This window comes from Schistocerca serialis, chromosome 1, assembly GCF_023864345.2.
Source record: "Schistocerca serialis cubense isolate TAMUIC-IGC-003099 chromosome 1, iqSchSeri2.2, whole genome shotgun sequence".
NCBI lineage: Eukaryota > Metazoa > Arthropoda > Insecta > Orthoptera > Acrididae > Schistocerca > Schistocerca serialis.
Genome location: NC_064638.1, coordinates 314,990,929 through 315,010,755, shown reverse-complemented (window position 1 = coordinate 315,010,755; position 19,827 = coordinate 314,990,929). Strand labels below are relative to the sequence as shown.

General features: G+C 38.8%; 1 protein-coding gene across 3 annotated transcripts in view; it reads left to right on the top strand.

Annotated features, from left to right (window-relative positions):
- LOC126469715 (protein abrupt) overlaps nucleotides 1-19,463 on the top strand; it is a 111,452-nt gene extending 91,989 nt beyond the window's left edge. For 2 of the 3 annotated variants that reach the window (XM_050096905.1, XM_050096912.1), the window contains exons 4-5: nucleotides 5,117-5,732; nucleotides 18,917-19,463. In XM_050096905.1, the coding sequence (XP_049952862.1) occupies nucleotides 5,117-5,732; nucleotides 18,917-19,377 (1,077 nt within the window). In that variant the 3' untranslated portion in view covers nucleotides 19,378-19,463. The remainder of the gene's footprint in view (nucleotides 1-5,116; nucleotides 5,733-18,916) is intronic. The other variant, XM_050096919.1, reaches the window with a different exon arrangement.
- Nucleotides 19,464-19,827: the final 364 nt, after the last annotated feature.

The window sequence follows — 19,827 nt, the reverse complement described above, 5'->3', positions numbered from 1 at the left end:
CCCCAAGCTGTCAGTAATAGAAACAAAGTACTTGTTTAAGAGGTGCAACACTATATGCACTTCTTACCAATGTCTCATTTATTTTTAGAGCTATTGGTTCCTTTTCCTTTTTGGGTCACGTGTCTCTGTCTTTACTATGTCCCATATAGCTTTTATTTCTTTGCGTGATGTAATTACCTTTTTCTCATAATAAAGCAGCTTAGATTTCTGGATTACTTGCTTCAATATTTTGCCGTATTCTTTGTAACACATTACAATGCTAACATCACAGCAATTCCTAGATAGTATGTACAATCTCCTTTTTGGCCCATATGATATCTTTATTCCTTGTGTAAGCCATGGTTTATTTTTAGACTTCTTTATAATTTGAATTATCATTAGGGGGCAACAATTTTCAAAAGAAGAAGTAACTTTGTTAAAGAATGCTTTGTATTTTCCATTTGAGTCAGAAGTATTATAAACATTTATCCAGCTCATGTCTTTCAGCAGTCTCCTAAAATTCTCAATTTTTAACTGATTTATTACCCTCCTGTACTCAGATCTAATAGATTTTTATGTCCTGACAAGTTTGAGCATTTAACACAAGATGCGTGCCTGTCTCTAGCCGGGGGCTCTGACACTTGCTTAAATTGGAGGTCATAGGGGTATCTTACAACAGGGTGTATACGACCCGGGACAACCGGGAGATCTGGGAAAAGCATGGGAATTTTTTCATCGGGGAGAAAACTGGGAAAAACCCGGGAATTGTTTAGAATTCTGAGAATTTTCATTGTTTTAGTTTTCAGTTAAATTTTTGTGATTTTGACTGGTAAGAACCAATATTCTAACAAAGGATATTACTGTATCCCACTACTGCAGAATAATACTGCAGCAACAAAACACGAACGAGAGAAAAAAAGAAAATGGAAATTAAACTTAAGTTGCAAAGGAAATGTGGCATATACGACAACAAAACACAGTGCTCATACAAGCGTCTGCCAACAGCTAAGTGTATCAAAGGTTTTATAACATAACAGATTGCCTCCGAAGAGCGTGACGTGACAAGTGTTTAAATTAGATTCGTTTGAGCAGTTGCAGGCAGGCTCTTGTGCATGCTCCGTTGCTTCTGATTACAGAAGTGTGGCTGGGTGCCACTTTCTAGTATTGCCCCGGTTCGGAAATATCATAGATCCGGGGCTGATGCACAGAGCAGTCTGAGTTGTGGTGGGGAGGTGGGTCGTCCCACGTGACCTGTGTTTGCGTTCAGTGATTTTGTTGTTTCCTCTTCGTTTATTGCTCTCACGTTAAATGAAAACAAAATGGATTTTCGTGGCCAGGAGCTAGCAAATGAATCAAAATATGTTCGCATAATTACGGAAGGCTAAAATATGTTGTTAGTTTCAGATTTTACTTCTACCTTTCTGACAGTCAAGCATTAATCGCCTTGCAGAACAATGAAGTTATTTTTGTCGGTTTGCTAAAGAGATTTGTCTTTTATTAATCTTCCCCACTGAGGCAGTCATTTTATTTGAAACGAAGTCTTTAATTTCACACTATTGGCTAGTTTCAACTGTTCGCTGCATTTCCAGTGCACGTATGGCATTATGCCATAATAAAGAACCAAACATGAGATAATACAGTACTAGTACTCCAAGAAAATTTACATCCGAATCTGGATGTACGAATGTGCACTTTAAGCCGAATTATGCATTTTAGTATGGTTCACGAAATTCCGATGCTCTTGAAGTATCCTCTGATGTCTTGTTTCTTTTATGACATAATGTAAAATCTTTCAATGTTTTACACTTAGGAACATCGTGCTTCCTGCGTCATCGTAGCTGCGCTAGCACAGTGATGCCTGTTATCTGGTGCTCTCTTGCAACTGCTGAAACGAACCTGTTTCTAACAGGTCACGGGAAAATGTTGCGATCGGTGGTTTGAAAAGCGTTACATTCAAAGTAAATTTCCTTTTACGCAAGATGACCTATGTGCGAGAATATACGATGAATTTCTCAAATCACAAAGCGTTTGGCTCTCATTTAAAAATCAAATCTTTGAGGAGACCATTTAGAAGAATTTCGAGCCCAGGAGATCAGACGTTTACATCGATATTAAAAATTTACTGGCACATTTGTGTGATGTATTTTAAAGTGTAACACACGCAAAAATGATCAACATTATATGTGGAAGCTTAGCTTCTCTTCCAACTTATTAATCTTAGAGACCAATATTATATGTGAAAGCCATATATATTAATTTAAACCATTAACTTTTCTTAATTGAGTGTTCGCGCTTCTTAATAGTGATCTTGCTATTGACTGACTGCATCACGTGTCCTATGCTGTTATCAGCTGGTGAGATCACATGACGTGAGATATGACTGGCTTACAAAACCGCATCGCAATCTCGATTTCAATGCTTCAGAAAGTAACATGCGGTGTTTAGTGGAATCGAATTTATACCTTCGTAATATGAAAACATACAGTGTACATGTTGCTGCTCATGAAAGGTCTTTCAAAACGTGTTCCCCCCCTCGGGAAATTCTACGTCGGTATATAAAATCGTAAGCATTCAAAGGATTGATGAGTTTTAAATTGCTGAGGACGAGAATACTGTCACTTAACACGGAAGAAGTGTATTTTCACCCAGGAGAAAATGTATTTTTAATCAGGAAATCCAGGAAAAACCTGGGAATTTTTTTTCCTTGTCCACATATACACCCTGCACAACTTCTACAACCAAGGTCTCCCTTAAATCATCTGTCTTTCAGAAATATGTCATATTCAGGGATGGATGTGTAAAGAAGGTCTAGCACCAAGTTTAATGGTTGTAGCTTGACCTTTTTTTCCGGGGTGATAGTAAAAACTTTATGACTACCCATCATGTGTACAAATTGAACATATTGTAAATATATGAAATGATTAATTTGTGCATATTACATGTTGTAGATTGGTAATAACACACTTTAGCTGTCGAATGAACGTTTATTTAAGCACACGAACAAGGCAAATACAACATGGCTGTAAAAATGTAGCACACTGAGTACACACAGACAAAGTAAGTCAAATATCCGCGGGTTCAAAGATATGGCGCTTTACACCAGAGGTGCCACAAATTCCTTATAAGTGGAGTCAAGTAGAAACTTTTGGGATTGTACAATTTGTTCCAGTTCTAGCAAATAAAGCAATATTTCATGAATGAATGTTGGCATCAATTGCTAGGACTAAAGTATTGTTTTCCTTGTGCAGACATTCTCTGCTTCAATGAATTTGAAGCAATATTATTGTAGCATATGTGTTTAGTCTACACAATCCAAAGTGCATAATAAAATGGAACTTACTACACTGGTAACTGAGACTTAATGGCCTTTTGTGAGCAGTGTCATACTCTTTGCGCTGTTGAAACCTACCTCATAGACTGAATTTCAGTCTTCCAGTACCACTCCTCTTTTCCTTTTCCAGTGCGGTATCTAGCACAATGGTAAGCACATTGCTGGATTCTCATGCAGAAAAATTTAGGTTCAAGTGCCTATCTGGTCATCTAGCCTTAGATTTAAGACAAATGAGGGGATGGCTTCTTTGAAAGGGAGGCAGCTGGTTTCCTTCACCCATCCTTATTCATTCTGAGCTTATATGTTATTTGTTACGATCTTCTTGCCTGCAGGATGTTAAACTTCAACATTTCTTCTTTCCTTCTTTTTCAGGAAGAGATGCAGGTTTCAGACCCAACTTGACACACTTTTAATCTGTCAGGAAGTTTCAGAATGGTGCATTTTCATTTTCAAATCAGCCTGTTATTCATTCCTTTGTACACTGATGGGCCAAAACATTATGGTCATCTGCTTAAATGCTTGTTTGTCCATCTATGGAACAGAATACATCACTGATTCTATGTATCATGGATCTGACAGTTTGGTGGTAGGTTTGTGGAGTTATGTGGCATTAAAGTGTCTATGCACAGCTTACATAATCTGCATAAATAATGGGCCCGCTGATTTGCATTCATGGCGATGGTGCCCAGTAGTTACCCAGATGGGTTCCATAGGATTTACATCAGGTAAATTTGGTCACCGGGACATCAATGTGAGTTCACTGTAATGCTTCTCAAACTACTGTAGCATTGTTCTGGCTCTGAGACACAGATAATTATACTGTTGAAAGATGACACTGCTGTCAGGGAAGACATAAAGCATGAAGGGATGCAGATGGTTTGCAGCTGTCAGTGTGTCTTCGATTACTACCACATGTCCCGTGCAAGACCAGTAAAACGTCTCCCATAGCATAATACTGCTCCCACCAGCTGTGTCCATGACACAATGCAAGTTTTGAGCCGCCATTCACCTCAATGACAGCGTTTCTGGAGATGACCATTGACCTAGTGTAGCAAAAATGTGATGCCAACATGTTTGCATTGATCATTGGTCAAATCCCAATGGTCTCATGTGCACTGCAATCACAATTGATGATGTCATTGGGTCAACATGTGATCAAGTAGGGATGGTCTGCTGCAGACAATACAATGAACAGTATGCTCCAAAACACTTGTGTGAGCCTCAGCATTGTGCTCTTTTAGCAGAGTTGCCACAGATCACAATCTATCCTGCTTTACAGAGCATACTCTATGTTCTGTGAAGAGTTGTGGACATCCAACCATTTAGCACCAAGTGGTAGTTCACTGTCCTTCTACCTTTTTTCATAGGTGAACATTCAACCAGCATTGCCATTTTCAAAATACTCCTTCACGGTCTCTATGTATTAACAATCTCAATGGATTTCCCCATTTGCAGCTCATATCTTCACTAGGGTGATCCCCTGTCCGTGTCGCCTCTGCTTAAATACTTCTGTTGCTGTGTCATGCGCCCACATTGCCACCAAGTGGCATCAAATGTCACAGTGGGTAATGGTGATACTGTTTTGGCTTATCTGTGTATGTTGCTGTAATCATTTTCAAACTTTGACTTCAACAACTCATTTGATATACACTGGCTCCTCCCCTTCCTTCCCCTATGTGCTTTCGAACACACAAATTATAAATGTTATGTATATGTCTTCCTGCCTGCTTATATTTCCATGTTTCTATACTTACATTTTGCAATTTATCTGTTGAAGTGTGATGAATTTTCCTCATCTGCTTTCAGGGTGGAAAAAATACTGTTCCAAGAAAGGAAAATTGTGGACAAATGAAACGTTCGAGGTTGTCTATGCAGACACCTGGAGGGACAGACATTATGAATGCAGAAGGAAGTAGTGACCAGTGTGGACTACAGCCCTTGCAGGCAGAACCTGTTGCTAACAATTCACAATATCAGAAGGGCAGAAATGACAGTAAGTGTGGAATCCCCAACAGGCGAACATTGACAGCCCAGCACTCTAAAGATGATGCAAGTATACAGCACAGTAGTGGAATAAAGCATGAATTAGGGAATTGCAAAGCAGCCACTGATACATTGGAGCATTTTTCTGAGTTACAGACACCTGAGTATACAAGTAGCTCAGCATCTCTCAATGACAAAGATGGGGCAAGCTATGCTAAGGACAAGACATCATCTGCAATTCCAAGTCTTAGTTCTGTACAAGAGTCAATGTCTCAAATTAAGGTTGAGACTGAAATGGACACCAGTGAGATGAATAATACTCAGGAAACGCTGGATGTTTTTGTAGAATCTGATTACAAATCATCAGCGAGAGTGTCTCACTCCAGTAACGCTAATGAAAAACATCAGTTGTACAGTAATGAAATGGATGTTATATTGGGTACGTTCTTCATACAGATATTTATTACTAAACTTGATTGTTATAGTTCTTTTTATTAGTATCATCTGATGCATTATACATAAGTAGAAACTAGCTTAATTTGATCTTTTCTAAAGAGGTAACACCTGAGGATCCATGATGTTCAGAATGTAGCAAAGTGCTGTCAGAATTCTCTCAATCACTACCAGCCATGACCTTAAGTCATATCCAATGGCTTCCCACACCATGACATGAGGACTGAAACTGCTGTGCCTCTCCAAAATGTCGGAAGAGTGGGACCTCTTCCCAGACCACCTCCATAACTGCCAATGATGGTCATCCAGGGTAGTGCAGAACTGCAGTTCACTTCTGAACGCATTTCAATGCCATTCATCAGCAACCCATGCTTCTCAGTCATGCCACCACCCAAAACACAACCATATGCATTGTGGTGCTAATGGCAGCTAGTGCGAGGTACGTCATTCCCTAGTCCAGCTTCTGCTAGTTTCCCACCAATGGTATTGGATGACACAGAATGTTGCAGGGAATTAGTTACATATTCTTGGACGACAGGCACAGATGTAAAGGAGCTATAATGTACTTGGTGCACAGCATGACAATCCTCCCTTGTGGTCAACTGTAGCTGACTGGAACATTGGTGACGGTGATGCCTTCCTTCCTGCTCCCAAGCAGCCCAACTTTAGAGCATTGTCTCATCCAAATGCCTCACAAATCTGGATGTTGCACAGCTCAACCAGCTGGCCAATGAAGACTCATGATGTAGCCCCTTTCAAACTCTGGAGTTGATAATGCTGTCTCACGCAAGTACATCACATCTCCTTGTCCTTGACAGTGATCACTCAACATCTGACGTAGTTCTTGCACAATATGTACCCTACCAGGTGTGGTTACAACACTAAACATAAACAACACTAATGCACTCTGTAGCCGGTACAGTTGTCAGAGAGAAATGCAACTCTAATTATGCACATTCCTGCCAATTGTGTGTATGTGTACAAAGTTATTTTCACATCTGACTACATATTTTGAGTGCTTCGTTGTTTGTAGTCATGCAGTTTTAAATTTCCACAAATCACTTCAATGAAATGTTGACATGGTTTCTTTAAATAAGTCATGGCTCCATTCCTGTCTCATCCTTGTCCAACCAAACTTTTTCCTCTAATAATTAAGTTGTCATTGGGGCATTTAAATTCTGATCTTCATTCCATGCCAAATTATCAAAGTAACACAGAGATTAGCAACTAGTCCTTAATATAGAGAAATATTAAGTTAGTCACTTTCTTTGGACATAAATATGTAGTGTCCTCTAATAACACAACTGATGATGTGTAATTGAAGTCACTCAGATCATGTAAATATATGTGAGTAGTATCATACATAGGGCTGTTTTAAGGCCTAAGTGACATAAGGGGTTATTTGCAGTGCCAAGCTGAGAGGGGTGCCAGGAGTACTGAAGTGCAAAATTTGTATATAGGCTTTATCATATTTAGTAGTGAAACTGATGTGGATGACAGTGTGTGTTAACAGAAGTGAAAACAATCTAGTGAACATGGGTGCACAAATGAGCCATTTCTGAGATAATTGCATGTATGAGTTCACAAGCCGCCACTGACTTCAGTATCAGATATTGCCATAGTTTGTATAAATGTATGAAACATTTTTATTTAATCCATATCTAATTGAGCTTCAATTTCACTCAAGACCTACCTTAAGCAGAAATACAATAATAATTCAATGCATTACACATTACAGTTTACTATACACTTGTACCTATAAAGCAAGTGTTCCATGTGTCATCCTCACATTTGTAGGCAATACTGCACTCATCTCTGCAATGAGTTTCAAATTCTTTCAAACATCTGATCATCTCTTATATCTTGAAAGAATTGTGCAGTTCACTGCACCAGTACTTCAACTGTATTGATGAGAGTGCTGTACACTTCACTTCTTAGATGACCCCAAAACAGACAGATCCAGAGAATTGAGGTGAGGTGACTTCGGAGGTCAAACTGTAAGCAGTGCTCAACCTATCCATCTGGGACCATTTCAGGGCATTACATGTCATCTTAAATCGTCAGTAAATTGTACCGGTTTCCCATCAGTATCTACAACAATTCCCAACACTGTGCAAGGAAATGTAGGCCATGAGGAATATTTGAGTTCAATTATGTGGAGACATAACTGAAAAATTTGTGTTTCAAATATATTTGTACTACCTAGGAAAATATTTGTAACTGAAGTCAGTGGGAGCTCATAACCAGACATTCACAATTACCTTGCAAACAGCTAATATATGGAGCCACATTTACTGGAATATTTTTGCTCCTGCTATCTTATATTTTCACACAATTTAGTTTTTGCAGTTTATTGTTATCCACTCTGTATATACTTAATTTAAAAAATTATTATAATGACAGTGTGTGTTAACAGAAGTGAAAACAATCTAGTGAACATGGGTGCACAAATGAGCCATTTCTGAGATAATTGCATGTATGAGTTCACAAGCCGCCACTGACTTCAGTATCAGATATTGCCATAGTTTGTATAAATGTATGAAACATTTTTATTTAATCCATATCTAATTGAGCTTCAATTTCACTCAAGACCTACCTTAAGCAGAAATACAATAATAATTCAATGCATTACACATTACAGTTTACTATACACTTGTACCTATAAAGCAAGTGTTCCATGTGTCATCCTCACATTTGTAGGCAATACTGCACTCATCTCTGCAATGAGTTTCAAATTCTTTCAAACATCTGATCATCTCTTATATCTTGAAAGAATTGTGCAGTTCACTGCACCAGTACTTCAACTGTATTGATGAGAGTGCTGTACACTTCACTTCTTAGATGACCCCAAAACAGACAGATCCAGAGAATTGAGGTGAGGTGACTTCGGAGGTCAAACTGTAAGCAGTGCTCAACCTATCCATCTGGGACCATTTCAGGGCATTACATGTCATCTTAAATCGTCAGTAAATTGTACCGGTTTCCCATCAGTATCTACAACAATTCCCAACACTGTGCAAGGAAATGTAGGCCATGAGGAATATTTGAGTTCAATTATGTGGAGACATAACTGAAAAATTTGTGTTTCAAATATATTTGTACTACCTAGGAAAATATTTGTAACTGAAGTCAGTGGGAGCTCATAACCAGACATTCACAATTACCTTGCAAACAGCTAATATATGGAGCCACATTTACTGGAATATTTTTGCTCCTGCTATCCTATATTTTCACACAATTTAGTTTTTGCAGTTTATTGTTATCCACTCTGTATATACTTAATTTAAAAAATTATTATAATTTTTGTAAATAAATCTATATATATAAAAGAAAGTCGTGTTAGTTACACTATTTATAACTCAAGAACGGCTGGACCAATTTGGCTGAAAATTGGTGGAGAGGTAGCTTAGAACCAGGAGACAGACATAGGTTACTTTTTATCCCGTTCAACTGCTATAAAATGTGGTGTAACAAAAATGCATCTGGCATGGAATAAGAAAACGCAAATGTCAGCTAAACGATGGCAGGACCGTGTGAAAATTGGCTGAAAATTGGTGGAGAGGTAGCTTAGAACCAGGTGACGGACATAGGATACTTTTTATCCCGTTTGACCGCTATAAAACGTAGTATAACAAAAATGCATTTGCTATGGAATAACAAAACGCAAATGTCAGCTAAACTTCACTATAAGACGTGGTATAACAAAAATGCATCTGACATGGAATAACAAAATGCAAATGACAGCTAAATGTCTATGGTTAAGTATCAGTATATATCATTAATTAAAAATTTAAAGAAATAATTTGTATTTTCTTTGAATCATCATTAACAATGCCGCGACCAAGACGATCGAATATTTCTCGACAAAGCCGTAATGCAAGAAGGATACAAAACATTGCGAATGAAAGGACTGAAGAAGAACAACAAATTGCCCGTGAAGAGCGTCGCGTTAGTATGGCTCGACTTCGTGCTTCTCAGTCACAAGAGCTAAGTGAGGCAGCCCGTGAAACAGCTCGGTTGGCAATGCAAAATGCCAGTACTTCCAAGATCAATGGCTGCAGATGAAATAAATGCTTGCTTCAAATCCTCAAATCTATGGCGCTATGTGAAGAAACTTCAGCTGACAACAAACATGAGAGTTGCATTGCTTAATGATACATCTGCTGAAGATTTCTCTGAGCAATTGCTGATTATCGGTAATGGTCAAGTACCTGTCGAAGAATCGAGCGGATTGATTTCATTTCCTCATAATTTCTGTAACTTCGTCTCATTAAAAGACAAACTTATCAACAAAGTATTCCCAAGCATCATTACTAACTACAAAAGTAATGAATGGTTGAGTGAGTGAGCAATTTTAGCGGCTAAGAATAAAGGTGTAGATGACCTAAACTACATAATTCAGAATGAGATCATTGGTAAAATGCATTCATTCAAATCTATTGACTGTGTAACAAATGAAGATGAAGCCACCAACTATCCAATTGAATTTTTAAACTCCTTGGATGTGCCTGGCTTACCACCACACAATTTACGCCTAAAAGTTGGCTCTTGGGTAATCATGCTTTGAAACATAAACCAACCAAAACTGTGCAACGGTACACTTTCGGTGGTAAGTAAATTGATGAATAATGTTATTTACGCGATGATACTCAAAGGAAGGTGAGGAAGTTCTCATCCTGAGGATCTCGATGATCCCAATAGATATGCCATTTGAGTTTAAAAGACTTCAATTTCCGATGTGTCTTGCATTCGCCATGACCATTAACAAATCACAAAGCCAATCCTTGAAAGTTTCTGATTTAAATCTGGAAATCCATGTTTTTCACATGGTGAATTATATGTGGCATGTTCACGGGTCGGAAGACCATCTGCGTTGTTTGTTCTTGTGCCTGATAATAAAACAAAAAGTGTCTTGTATCACAAGGTACATATTTGTAGAGTGGAAGCTATGCACCAAAAAACATAAGGAATGAAGAATCATTAAAATACTTAATTTTTTTATTTGTATTTCCTAATAAAAATTTGAACTTAACATCCAAAATCTGATTATTTATTGGCTTTAAGGCAGAACAGAGTTCCCAGAATGAGATTTTCACTCTGCAGCGGAGTGTGCGCTGATATGAATTTTCCTGGCAGATTAAAACTGTGTGCCCGACTGAGACTCGAACTCAGGACCTTTGCCTTTCGTGGGCAAGTGCTCTACCATCAGAGCTACCGAAGAATGACTCACGCCCGGTACTCACAGCTTTACTTCTGCCAGTATCTCGTCTCCTACCTTCCAAACTTTACAGAAGCTCTCCTGCGAACCTTGCAGAACTAGCACTCCTGATAGAAAGGATACTGCGGAGACTGGCTTAGCCACAGCCTGGGGGATGTTTCCAGAATGAGATTTTCACTCTGCAGCGGAGTGTGCGCTGATATAAAACTTCCTGGCAGATTAAAACTGTGTGCCCAACCGAGACTCGAACTCGGGACCTTTGCCTTTCGTGGGCAAGTGCTCTACCATCTGAGCTACCGAAGCACGACTCACGCCCGGTACTCACAGCTTTACTTCTGCCAGTATCTCGTCTCCTACCTTCCAAAGTTTACAGAAGCTCTCCTGCGAACCTTGCAGAACTAGCACTCCTGAAAGAAAGGATACTACGGAGACATAGCTTAGCCACAGCCTGGGGAATGTTTCCAGAATGAGATTTTCACTCTGCAGTGGAGTGTGCGCTGATATGAAACTTCCTGGCAGATTAAAACTGTGTGCCCGACCGAGACTCGAACTCAGGACCTTTGCCTTTTGTGGGCAAGTGGTCTACCATCTGAGCTACCGAAGCACGACTCACGCCAGGTACTCACATCCCCCAGGCTGTGGCTAAGCCATGTCTCCGCAGTATCCTTTCTTTCAGGAGTGCTAGTTCCGCAAGGGTCGTAGGAGAGTTTCTGTAAAGTTTGGAAGGTAGGAGACAAGATACTGGCAGAAGTAAAGCTGTGAGTACCGGGTGTGATTCGTGCTTCAGTAGCTCAGATGGTAGAGCACTTGCCCATGAAAGGCAAAGGTCCCAAGTTCGAGTCTCGGTCGGGCACACAATTTTAATCTGCCAGGAATTTTCATATCAGCGCACACTCCGCTGCAGAGTGAAAATCTCATTCTGGAAACAAACCCCCAGGCTGTGGCTAAGCCATGTCTCCGCAGTATCCTTTCTTTCAGGAGTACTAGTTCTGCAAGGTTCGCAGGAGAGCTTCTTCTGTAAAGTTTGGAAGGTAGGAGACGAAATACTGGCAGAAGTAAAGCTGTGAGTACCGGGCGTGAGTCGTGCTTCGGTAGCTCAGATGGTAGAGCACTTGCACACGAAAGGCAAAGGTCCCGAGTTCGAGTCTCGGTCGGGCACACAGTTTTAATCTGCCAGGAAGTTTCATTTGGAACAGAGTTCGCCGGGTTAGCTAGTAAATAATAAATATTTTGTGTCTCACAGTTTTGTGCAGATATTTCCATCTGCTGCCATTTTGAGAAATTCAGCTGTTTCATTTTCATATGTAATGTACTGAAATCAACAGTATGAAAAGCCTTGCTGAAATCAACCAATGTTAAAATGATTGTTTCATACATGCCATGGCATGTTTGGTATCACCAGTTACTCTGATTAATGCAGCTGCTGTGCTGTGTGTTTTCAGAAACCATATTAATATGTTTTATGAATGTCATATACTCTTTCAGCTGTTCGTGAACAATGTATTCCAATGCTTTAGATGCTGTGGGTAATTTGCTGATCAGCTTGTAGTAGCCTGGTGGGTTTGGGTGATCATTCTTGGGTACTGACCGAATTATACTTTTCTTCCACTTCATATGACATGTATCACTAACAAGATAGAGACTGAAAAACTCTGTGGGAACTGGGATATTAATATTGGAAACATTTTTAATCCTGCCTATGCTCTCTCTGTTATTACCTACCGCCAAAGAGGGTTTTTTTTGTGATTACTTTCTGTACTGTGTGTATGGAAATACATCAGTTGTGGGGTTGCTACCTTGTTACTGATAATTTATCATAGCTTGAGAGCTGACTGCTGTTGAGAAAAAGTTGTTCAATTTGTCTGCCAGAACTTGAAAATTACCTTTAAACTTTTCCTTTTCTCTGCCTAAATTGCACAAATTTTTATTTTATTTTATTTTTTCCCCTGCAATGCAGCAGAATTTGACTTTCTGTCTACAACAGACCTGGAATGCCTGATTTTGGCAATGTGAATTTTTTGCTTCACTTTGTTCTACAGCTGCCTGTCTAGTTCATAAAGTTCAAGTGTTGGATTTTTCTCGATTTTTCTATGGGCAGAGTCTTCTTTATTCATTACCTGATGTAATTTCATAGTCAGCCATGGAACAGGAAGACTCTATAATTTCAAAATGTACCAGATGTAATCTGATTCTGTATTTAAAGCCATACAAAATATGTAAATAAAACTCTATAATTTGACTGAATGTTTAAAGACATAAGGTGCATAAGTCTGCAACTAAATTCCCAGGCTTTACTATCAAATGTTCAGGGTGACAGCATGTGATGGATTGGATCCAGAAGTATTGTACTCTTATAGTTAAGAGTGAAATAATCTACTTATATTCTCTCCAGAGTGAAATTTGAGCTGCAGATCAGTATTTGTGTCTCCTGTAGTAATTACATGCTCATATTGTGAGACTTACTAGTCAGACAAGGCTGATTGGAAGATTGATGCCATGTTGATTTTGGGTCATTTATAGACTTTCTACTTTCCTGTTAATAATTTCTGACTAGATACATTTATTTTGAAGAAAATGAACTCTGCTTCTTCCATCATTAGCATCCAAGTTAGATCTACATCACTACTCCGCAATTTACATTTAAATGGTTCCATGGTTCTCGGGTGTGCTGCCGAACCCGGTGGTCAAAAGTCCATGAAATTTTGGCAGACGACAATTTCAGACTAACAAAGTCTGATAGCAGAGCTGCGACCCCTTGAATCTGCCATGTATGAGAACAGATACAGCAACTGACAGATTCGAATGGCCCTCCAACACAAGAGCTCCAAGAAAGACATGGAGCTTCAACAATGACATAGAAGGTGAAAACTAGGTAGAAGAAGATGGTTTACCACTGTGACATTAAACCATATGTCCATCCCCCTATGCCGGCCGCGGTGGTCTCACGGTTCTAGCCACTCAGTCCGGAACCACGCGACTGCTACAGTTGCAGGTTCGAATCCTGCCTTGGGCATGGATGCGTGTGATGTCTTTAGGTTAGTTAGGTTTCAGTAGTTCTAAGTTCTAGGGAACTGATGACCGCAGATGTTAAGTCCCATAGTGCTCAGAGCCATTTGAACCATCCCCCTATGCGGTGCTTTAAGTGCTGGAAGTTCGGGCACATATCTTCCCGCTGCACTTCCAGCACCACATGTCGAGACTGTGGACATCCACTGCACCCAGATACTCCATGTGCGCCATCTCCAACTTGCATCAACTGTGGAGAGTATCACTCCACCTGCTTGCCAGAGTGCCCAGTACTCCAAAAGACCACTTTCATACCATTTGCGGGCAAGGTATCATAAAAAATTGGCAGACCACTGCGAAAACACCACATAATGCCAGTTTTCTGCTCACCAGCCAAAACTTGAGGTTTATCAGGGGCAGTGAAAGCAGACCTGGGTCTCAAAACACTGGAGGCATATCAGATTCCACGTGAATGTGGAAAACTTATTTTGGACAAACAATCAACACAGTTGAAGAGCAATGCATAGAACATTAACACTACACTCGCTTGCTGCTACCCAACAAGTCTGCAATACCAGACCACTGCATTGACTTTGCTCATAAAATGTATTACCAACAAATGGAAGTCCTGGGTACCACCAATAAATTTTGAGACTGCATTTTCCAAGAAGCAATTGAACATCATGTGACTGATATCTTAATCAACAGAGACACTAGCTTCCAACTGAACAAGCCTTGCAAATCCTTACTTAACTCCATGCAAGTTATATATGACACCTGAATCGGAGATGTAATAAGGGTAGCAGGTGGAAGGCAACTGAGAATTTCCCCTCCACCATTGCAGCTGCACACATCCCCATCACAAAGCACAGTGTGGGCCCAGTGAGTCCTGAACTGTGTAGGTATAAATACTGTGAGCCCACAGCAGACACTTCATTCCATCAGCACTGCCTGATGATGGCAGAGTGATTGTCTGCTGAAATATCATGAACTTTTGATGATCAGATATGGCAGTACACCCAAGAACTGTGGAAGAAGCATATACACCAGGAAAACCTCAGACTACATATATCTAAGTGTTTGGTGGGGGTTTCATAGAACCACTTCCAGAATATATCCCTGCCTTTTCACTATTGAAAAGCACGTCAGGAAAAATAAGCACCTTAATCTTTTTGTGTGAGCTATTATTTCACTTACTTTATTATAATCGTCTCCTTAGGTGGGAGTCAACAAAATACTTTGGCATTCAGGGGAGAAACTTGATAATTTTAATTTTGTGAAAATATACTGCCACAATGAAAAATGCTTTTGTTTCAGTTATTGCCACCACGACTTGCTTATCGTATCCATGTATTTCTCTCCTCCATTCTACAATAATACAAAACAAGTTGCCTGTCTTTGAACTTCTTCAGTGTCCTCTGTCAATTCTGTCTGGTAAGGGTTGCATACTGCATAACAATGCTTCAGAAGAGGATGAGCAAGCATAGTGTAGAAAATCACTTTAGTAAATTTGTTGCATCTTCAAAGTGTTCTACCAATAAAACGAAATCTTTGGTTTCCCTTCCACACATTTTCTATGTGAAAGTTCCAGTTTAAATTGGTCATAATTGTGATCCCTAGGTATTTAATTGAATCAGCAACCTTGAAATTTGTCTGATTTATCCTGTAGCTGAAATTGAACAGAATTTTTATTTTAGTAGTCATTTGGAGAACCTCATGTTTTTTATTGTTGAGGGTTAACTAACACTTTTTGCATCATGCAAGTATCTTGTCTGCATCATTTTTTAACTGATTTGATTTCTTGATGTCTTTGCTTGATGATAAAATGACATCATCTGCAAACCAGCAAAGAGAACTGCTCAGGTATCTTCTAAATTGTTTACATAGATTAAGAACAACATAGGACCTTTAACACTTACTGTGAAACCTCTGATACAATTTCAGTTTCACTAGATGAATTCCCTTCATTTATTACGAACGGTGACACTTGTAACAAGAAGTCTTGACTCCAGTCACACAACTGAGATGATATACCGTAGGCACACAGTTGGATAGGAAGCAACATGTGATGTGTGTTAAAAGCCTTCTGGAAATCATGTGAGATGGATATAGCCCAAGGAGATGCTTGTTTGGTCATGTGTTCAACAGAAGAATTATGTGGAATTTCAACTGGTAGAACACGCTGTAAAATGCATTAAAATGAGCCATTAATAGCTACAGATTGGTATGAGTGACAAGCAGTTCACAGGTGTGTTCTATTGTGACTGACTGAAGACTTACCTGTGCTGCCCCTATCTCAGGAGACTGAGGGAGGAGGGAGACAGTGACCCTTATTTGCTAAAGTAGATGTTTGTTATGGTTGTCCAGGCTGTAGACTGTGATCATCTGCAGGCTTTGGTAAATGAGGGACTGGCTAGTAAGGTGTATCGAAGAGGAGTGCACTGTGCAGTGACAAGGAGTGTATGTCAACAATGTGGAGTAATAGATGCCATTTAGAGTGCTTCTGTTTGCCTTAATCAGTGGTTAAGAAGCGGCAGAGGGAAAGCTTCAAATAAAACTGACTAAAGGATTCAGAAAGAAGTTACCCTGGAACAGAGGTAAAACAAATAAAAACATAATTAGCTGGTGATAAATAAATTGGCTTAGCTCCCTTATGTAGTAAACCACAGTCAAAGAAGTTGATAATAGTTGTGAGGAAAATGAAAACTATATGGTCGAAAGAGCAGGTTGAGGAGATTGGTGTCAATGTAATAGGTCAATACTAAGTAGAATGATAGTTGTAGAATAAAATGAAGTATGGCAGTTGAGGAAGCTTTAAAAACACAATCAACAAACACTAAAGCGTGATTCATTGTGACTCACAAAAATTCATTTAATGTCTTTCTGTTGGGATATGTCTCGTATAAAATCTTCACTACAATCCTGCTACTCTGAGTCACTACACTTTGCAGCAATATTTGTGAGATGGCAGTATTTAACAATTTTAGTCTTTAGTGTTCACTAACAGTACTTCCTGTCTTGGTGAATTTCATTCTTTAGCTAAACATTCCCACATTTTTTCTTTTATACGAAAGAAATTGAACTACTGTGGGCCTGAGGTTTGTGGTTCCTGGCAGCCTGCATCATACTTGGTGGATTCTTTCAACATCAGTCATGTTTACCTCCACACGAAGCTCCTCACACACAACCATGATGAACAAACTGTATCTGTTCGTATGATCACTTTTGGCCACCCTGAGCATTCGGTAATTTTATGGATGTGTGGTGTATGTTGCTTCAAAAGAACAGACACTATACACTAAGCAGTGGCAGGAGAAAACTCTTATAAATGATATGGAAATGTGCAAACTTTTGGAGCCAGTGGCTCCTATTTCTTGCAGAAAGTCTTAAGGTAAAGAAGGAGAGATGAAGGAAAAGGACTGGGAAGGCTTAGAAAATGAGAAGAGTTATGGAAAATTCATCAAGAACCCTGGGCACATGGGGACTTATTGGATGGGTGAGAGGGAAAGACTGTTGTTACCTGCACTTATTCACTGCAGGCATCAACAGTCAGTATTTCTATCTCATCCCTCCCAGTAAGTCTCCCCTGGCCCAGGATATGTGTGAGTTTTCTGTAACTCTCCCCCTTGTCAGTCCTTTTCCTTCACCCTTCTTCTTTTCCCATCACCCCTTCTGACAGAAGATGGAGCCAATGGCTCCGAAAGCTAGCCTACTTCCATATCCTTTATATGTGTATTCTCTTGCTGCCATTTGGTGAGTAGATTCTTTTCTTTATCTAGCCACCCTACATTATATTTTCAGACATTGATTATTGTCATGGAAGTAGCTATGTTGATTGAAAGCTATCCGTTTAGTGGCTAGGAAATGTTTGAATTCTAATAAGTAACTAGGTAATAGTATAGGGTATTCCTCTTATGATATCTTTTCATTTGTCATAGGAATAAATGGATATCAACAAAACTTTGACACTGTGACAAAATGGACCGTTTGCTGATTCTTCATAAGTATTGAAGTACACAGCATATCTTTCTTCCTTTCCTCTTTTTATGCAGCAGCTGATGTGCTCTTTTCCAGTAATCATTATGTATGGAAAATATATAAAATGTGACCATCCTTTGGATAGATATTATATTGTGCATTTCAGAATAAGAGCATTAAATTTATAATTTAGGCTAAGCATAAAAACTGTGAATGAATTTAAAACAACAGCTATAGTTAGAAGGAATCATGAACTTATGTATACTCTTACATACTTCTTTATCGACAATTTGACAGTTCACTTGCCATGTTTCTCTTGGTCCAAGGCTCTTAATGAAGTTCCTGCACTTCCATAGTCCATCACATGTATGATTGAGGAAGCTGGCACTAGAGTTTCATTCTGGAATATTGACAGATGGATCCCTGTTTGGCCATCCAGATATAGGTTTTCCTTCCTTTCTTGAAAATACCATGATTGATTTTCTGCACTACCATGTCCAATCTGGACTCTGCTCTACTTTTAATCACCATGTCTTGTTTTAATTTAGCAGGTGGTAATTTGTGTAGGAACGACTGCTTACATAATTGTAAAACACGTTATTTGCCTAATTCTCCTTAGAGTTTCATGCCAAAGTAATATTTATCTATATTGTTCAACATGAAATGAAGTTTATCGTGCATACTTTTAGGAATTTTTTTTCTGTAGAATGCAATAAAATAGTATACAGAAACGTTCAGAGTTTCAGTAACTCTAAATCTCTCATACATTGTAAATGCACAACATTTTTGAAGCAGATTATGATCGGAAGGATTCTGATAAATATTGTATCAATTACTACAAAGAAAACGTATTCTTCACTTACAGTATAACTTTCCTTTATTACTTTCTAAAATTATTAAACATAGTTTAAGGATATGTTATATAACAACAACTTAAACAGGATAGTCATTAATCATTTTTGTTTCAGGGCAACAGTCCCCTCCTTCAGATGACTCTGGTGGAAGTATCTGTAACACAGACAGAATGCAACATAGTTCAAACTCAGCTTTAACCAGTTTGAAACTGAAAGCTTCATCTGGCCAATTTAGTAAATTCTATCTTCCAAATCCCACTACAAGCAACACTAGCAAGCTATATGCCACATGCTTTGTTTGTGGTAAACAGCTAAGCAACCAGTATAATTTGCGTGTCCATCTGGAAACACATCAGAATGTTAATTATGCATGTAGTGTTTGTAGTCATATATCCAGGTCTCGGGATGCTCTGAGAAAGCATGTATCTTATAGGCACCCTGGTGAAGCTCGGGAAAAAGTAGGTTTTGGGGGTCTTATAAAAGATGCTCGTATTTCTGGAGGAAGTGCTTCAAGCACATCAAAGAAATCTAAAATAACAGATAATACTGAGGATGATAAACCCGTCTCAACATAAAAGATATATTTCTGGAAGCAGAATATCAATACTAGTATAGATGAAGAGTCTTGATTGCAGGAAATTACTATTTATAGTTGTATATAATTTACTTGGAATCTGTAAAAGTCATTTTCAACAATACCAAATACATTTCCTTGTTGGTTTTAATGTTAAAAAGAGCTTTATATGTTAAAGATTTTATGTATACACATACAAACTAGTATGTCATTGTTTTTAAGCATTTTAGCATAATGTGTGGAATGCTTTAATAAGTGTGTGTGTGTGTGTGTGTGTGTGTGTGTGTGTGTGTGTGTGTGTTTTGAAAAAATGAAGTGTAAGAAAAGTTTGAATATGAATTCACCAAAGTGTTTTTCCACCTTTATTATATACAAATATATTCTAAGATACTGATATTCACAGCTAACAGAAACAAGAGTCTTTCATTCGCACTTGTGCCTTAATATATCT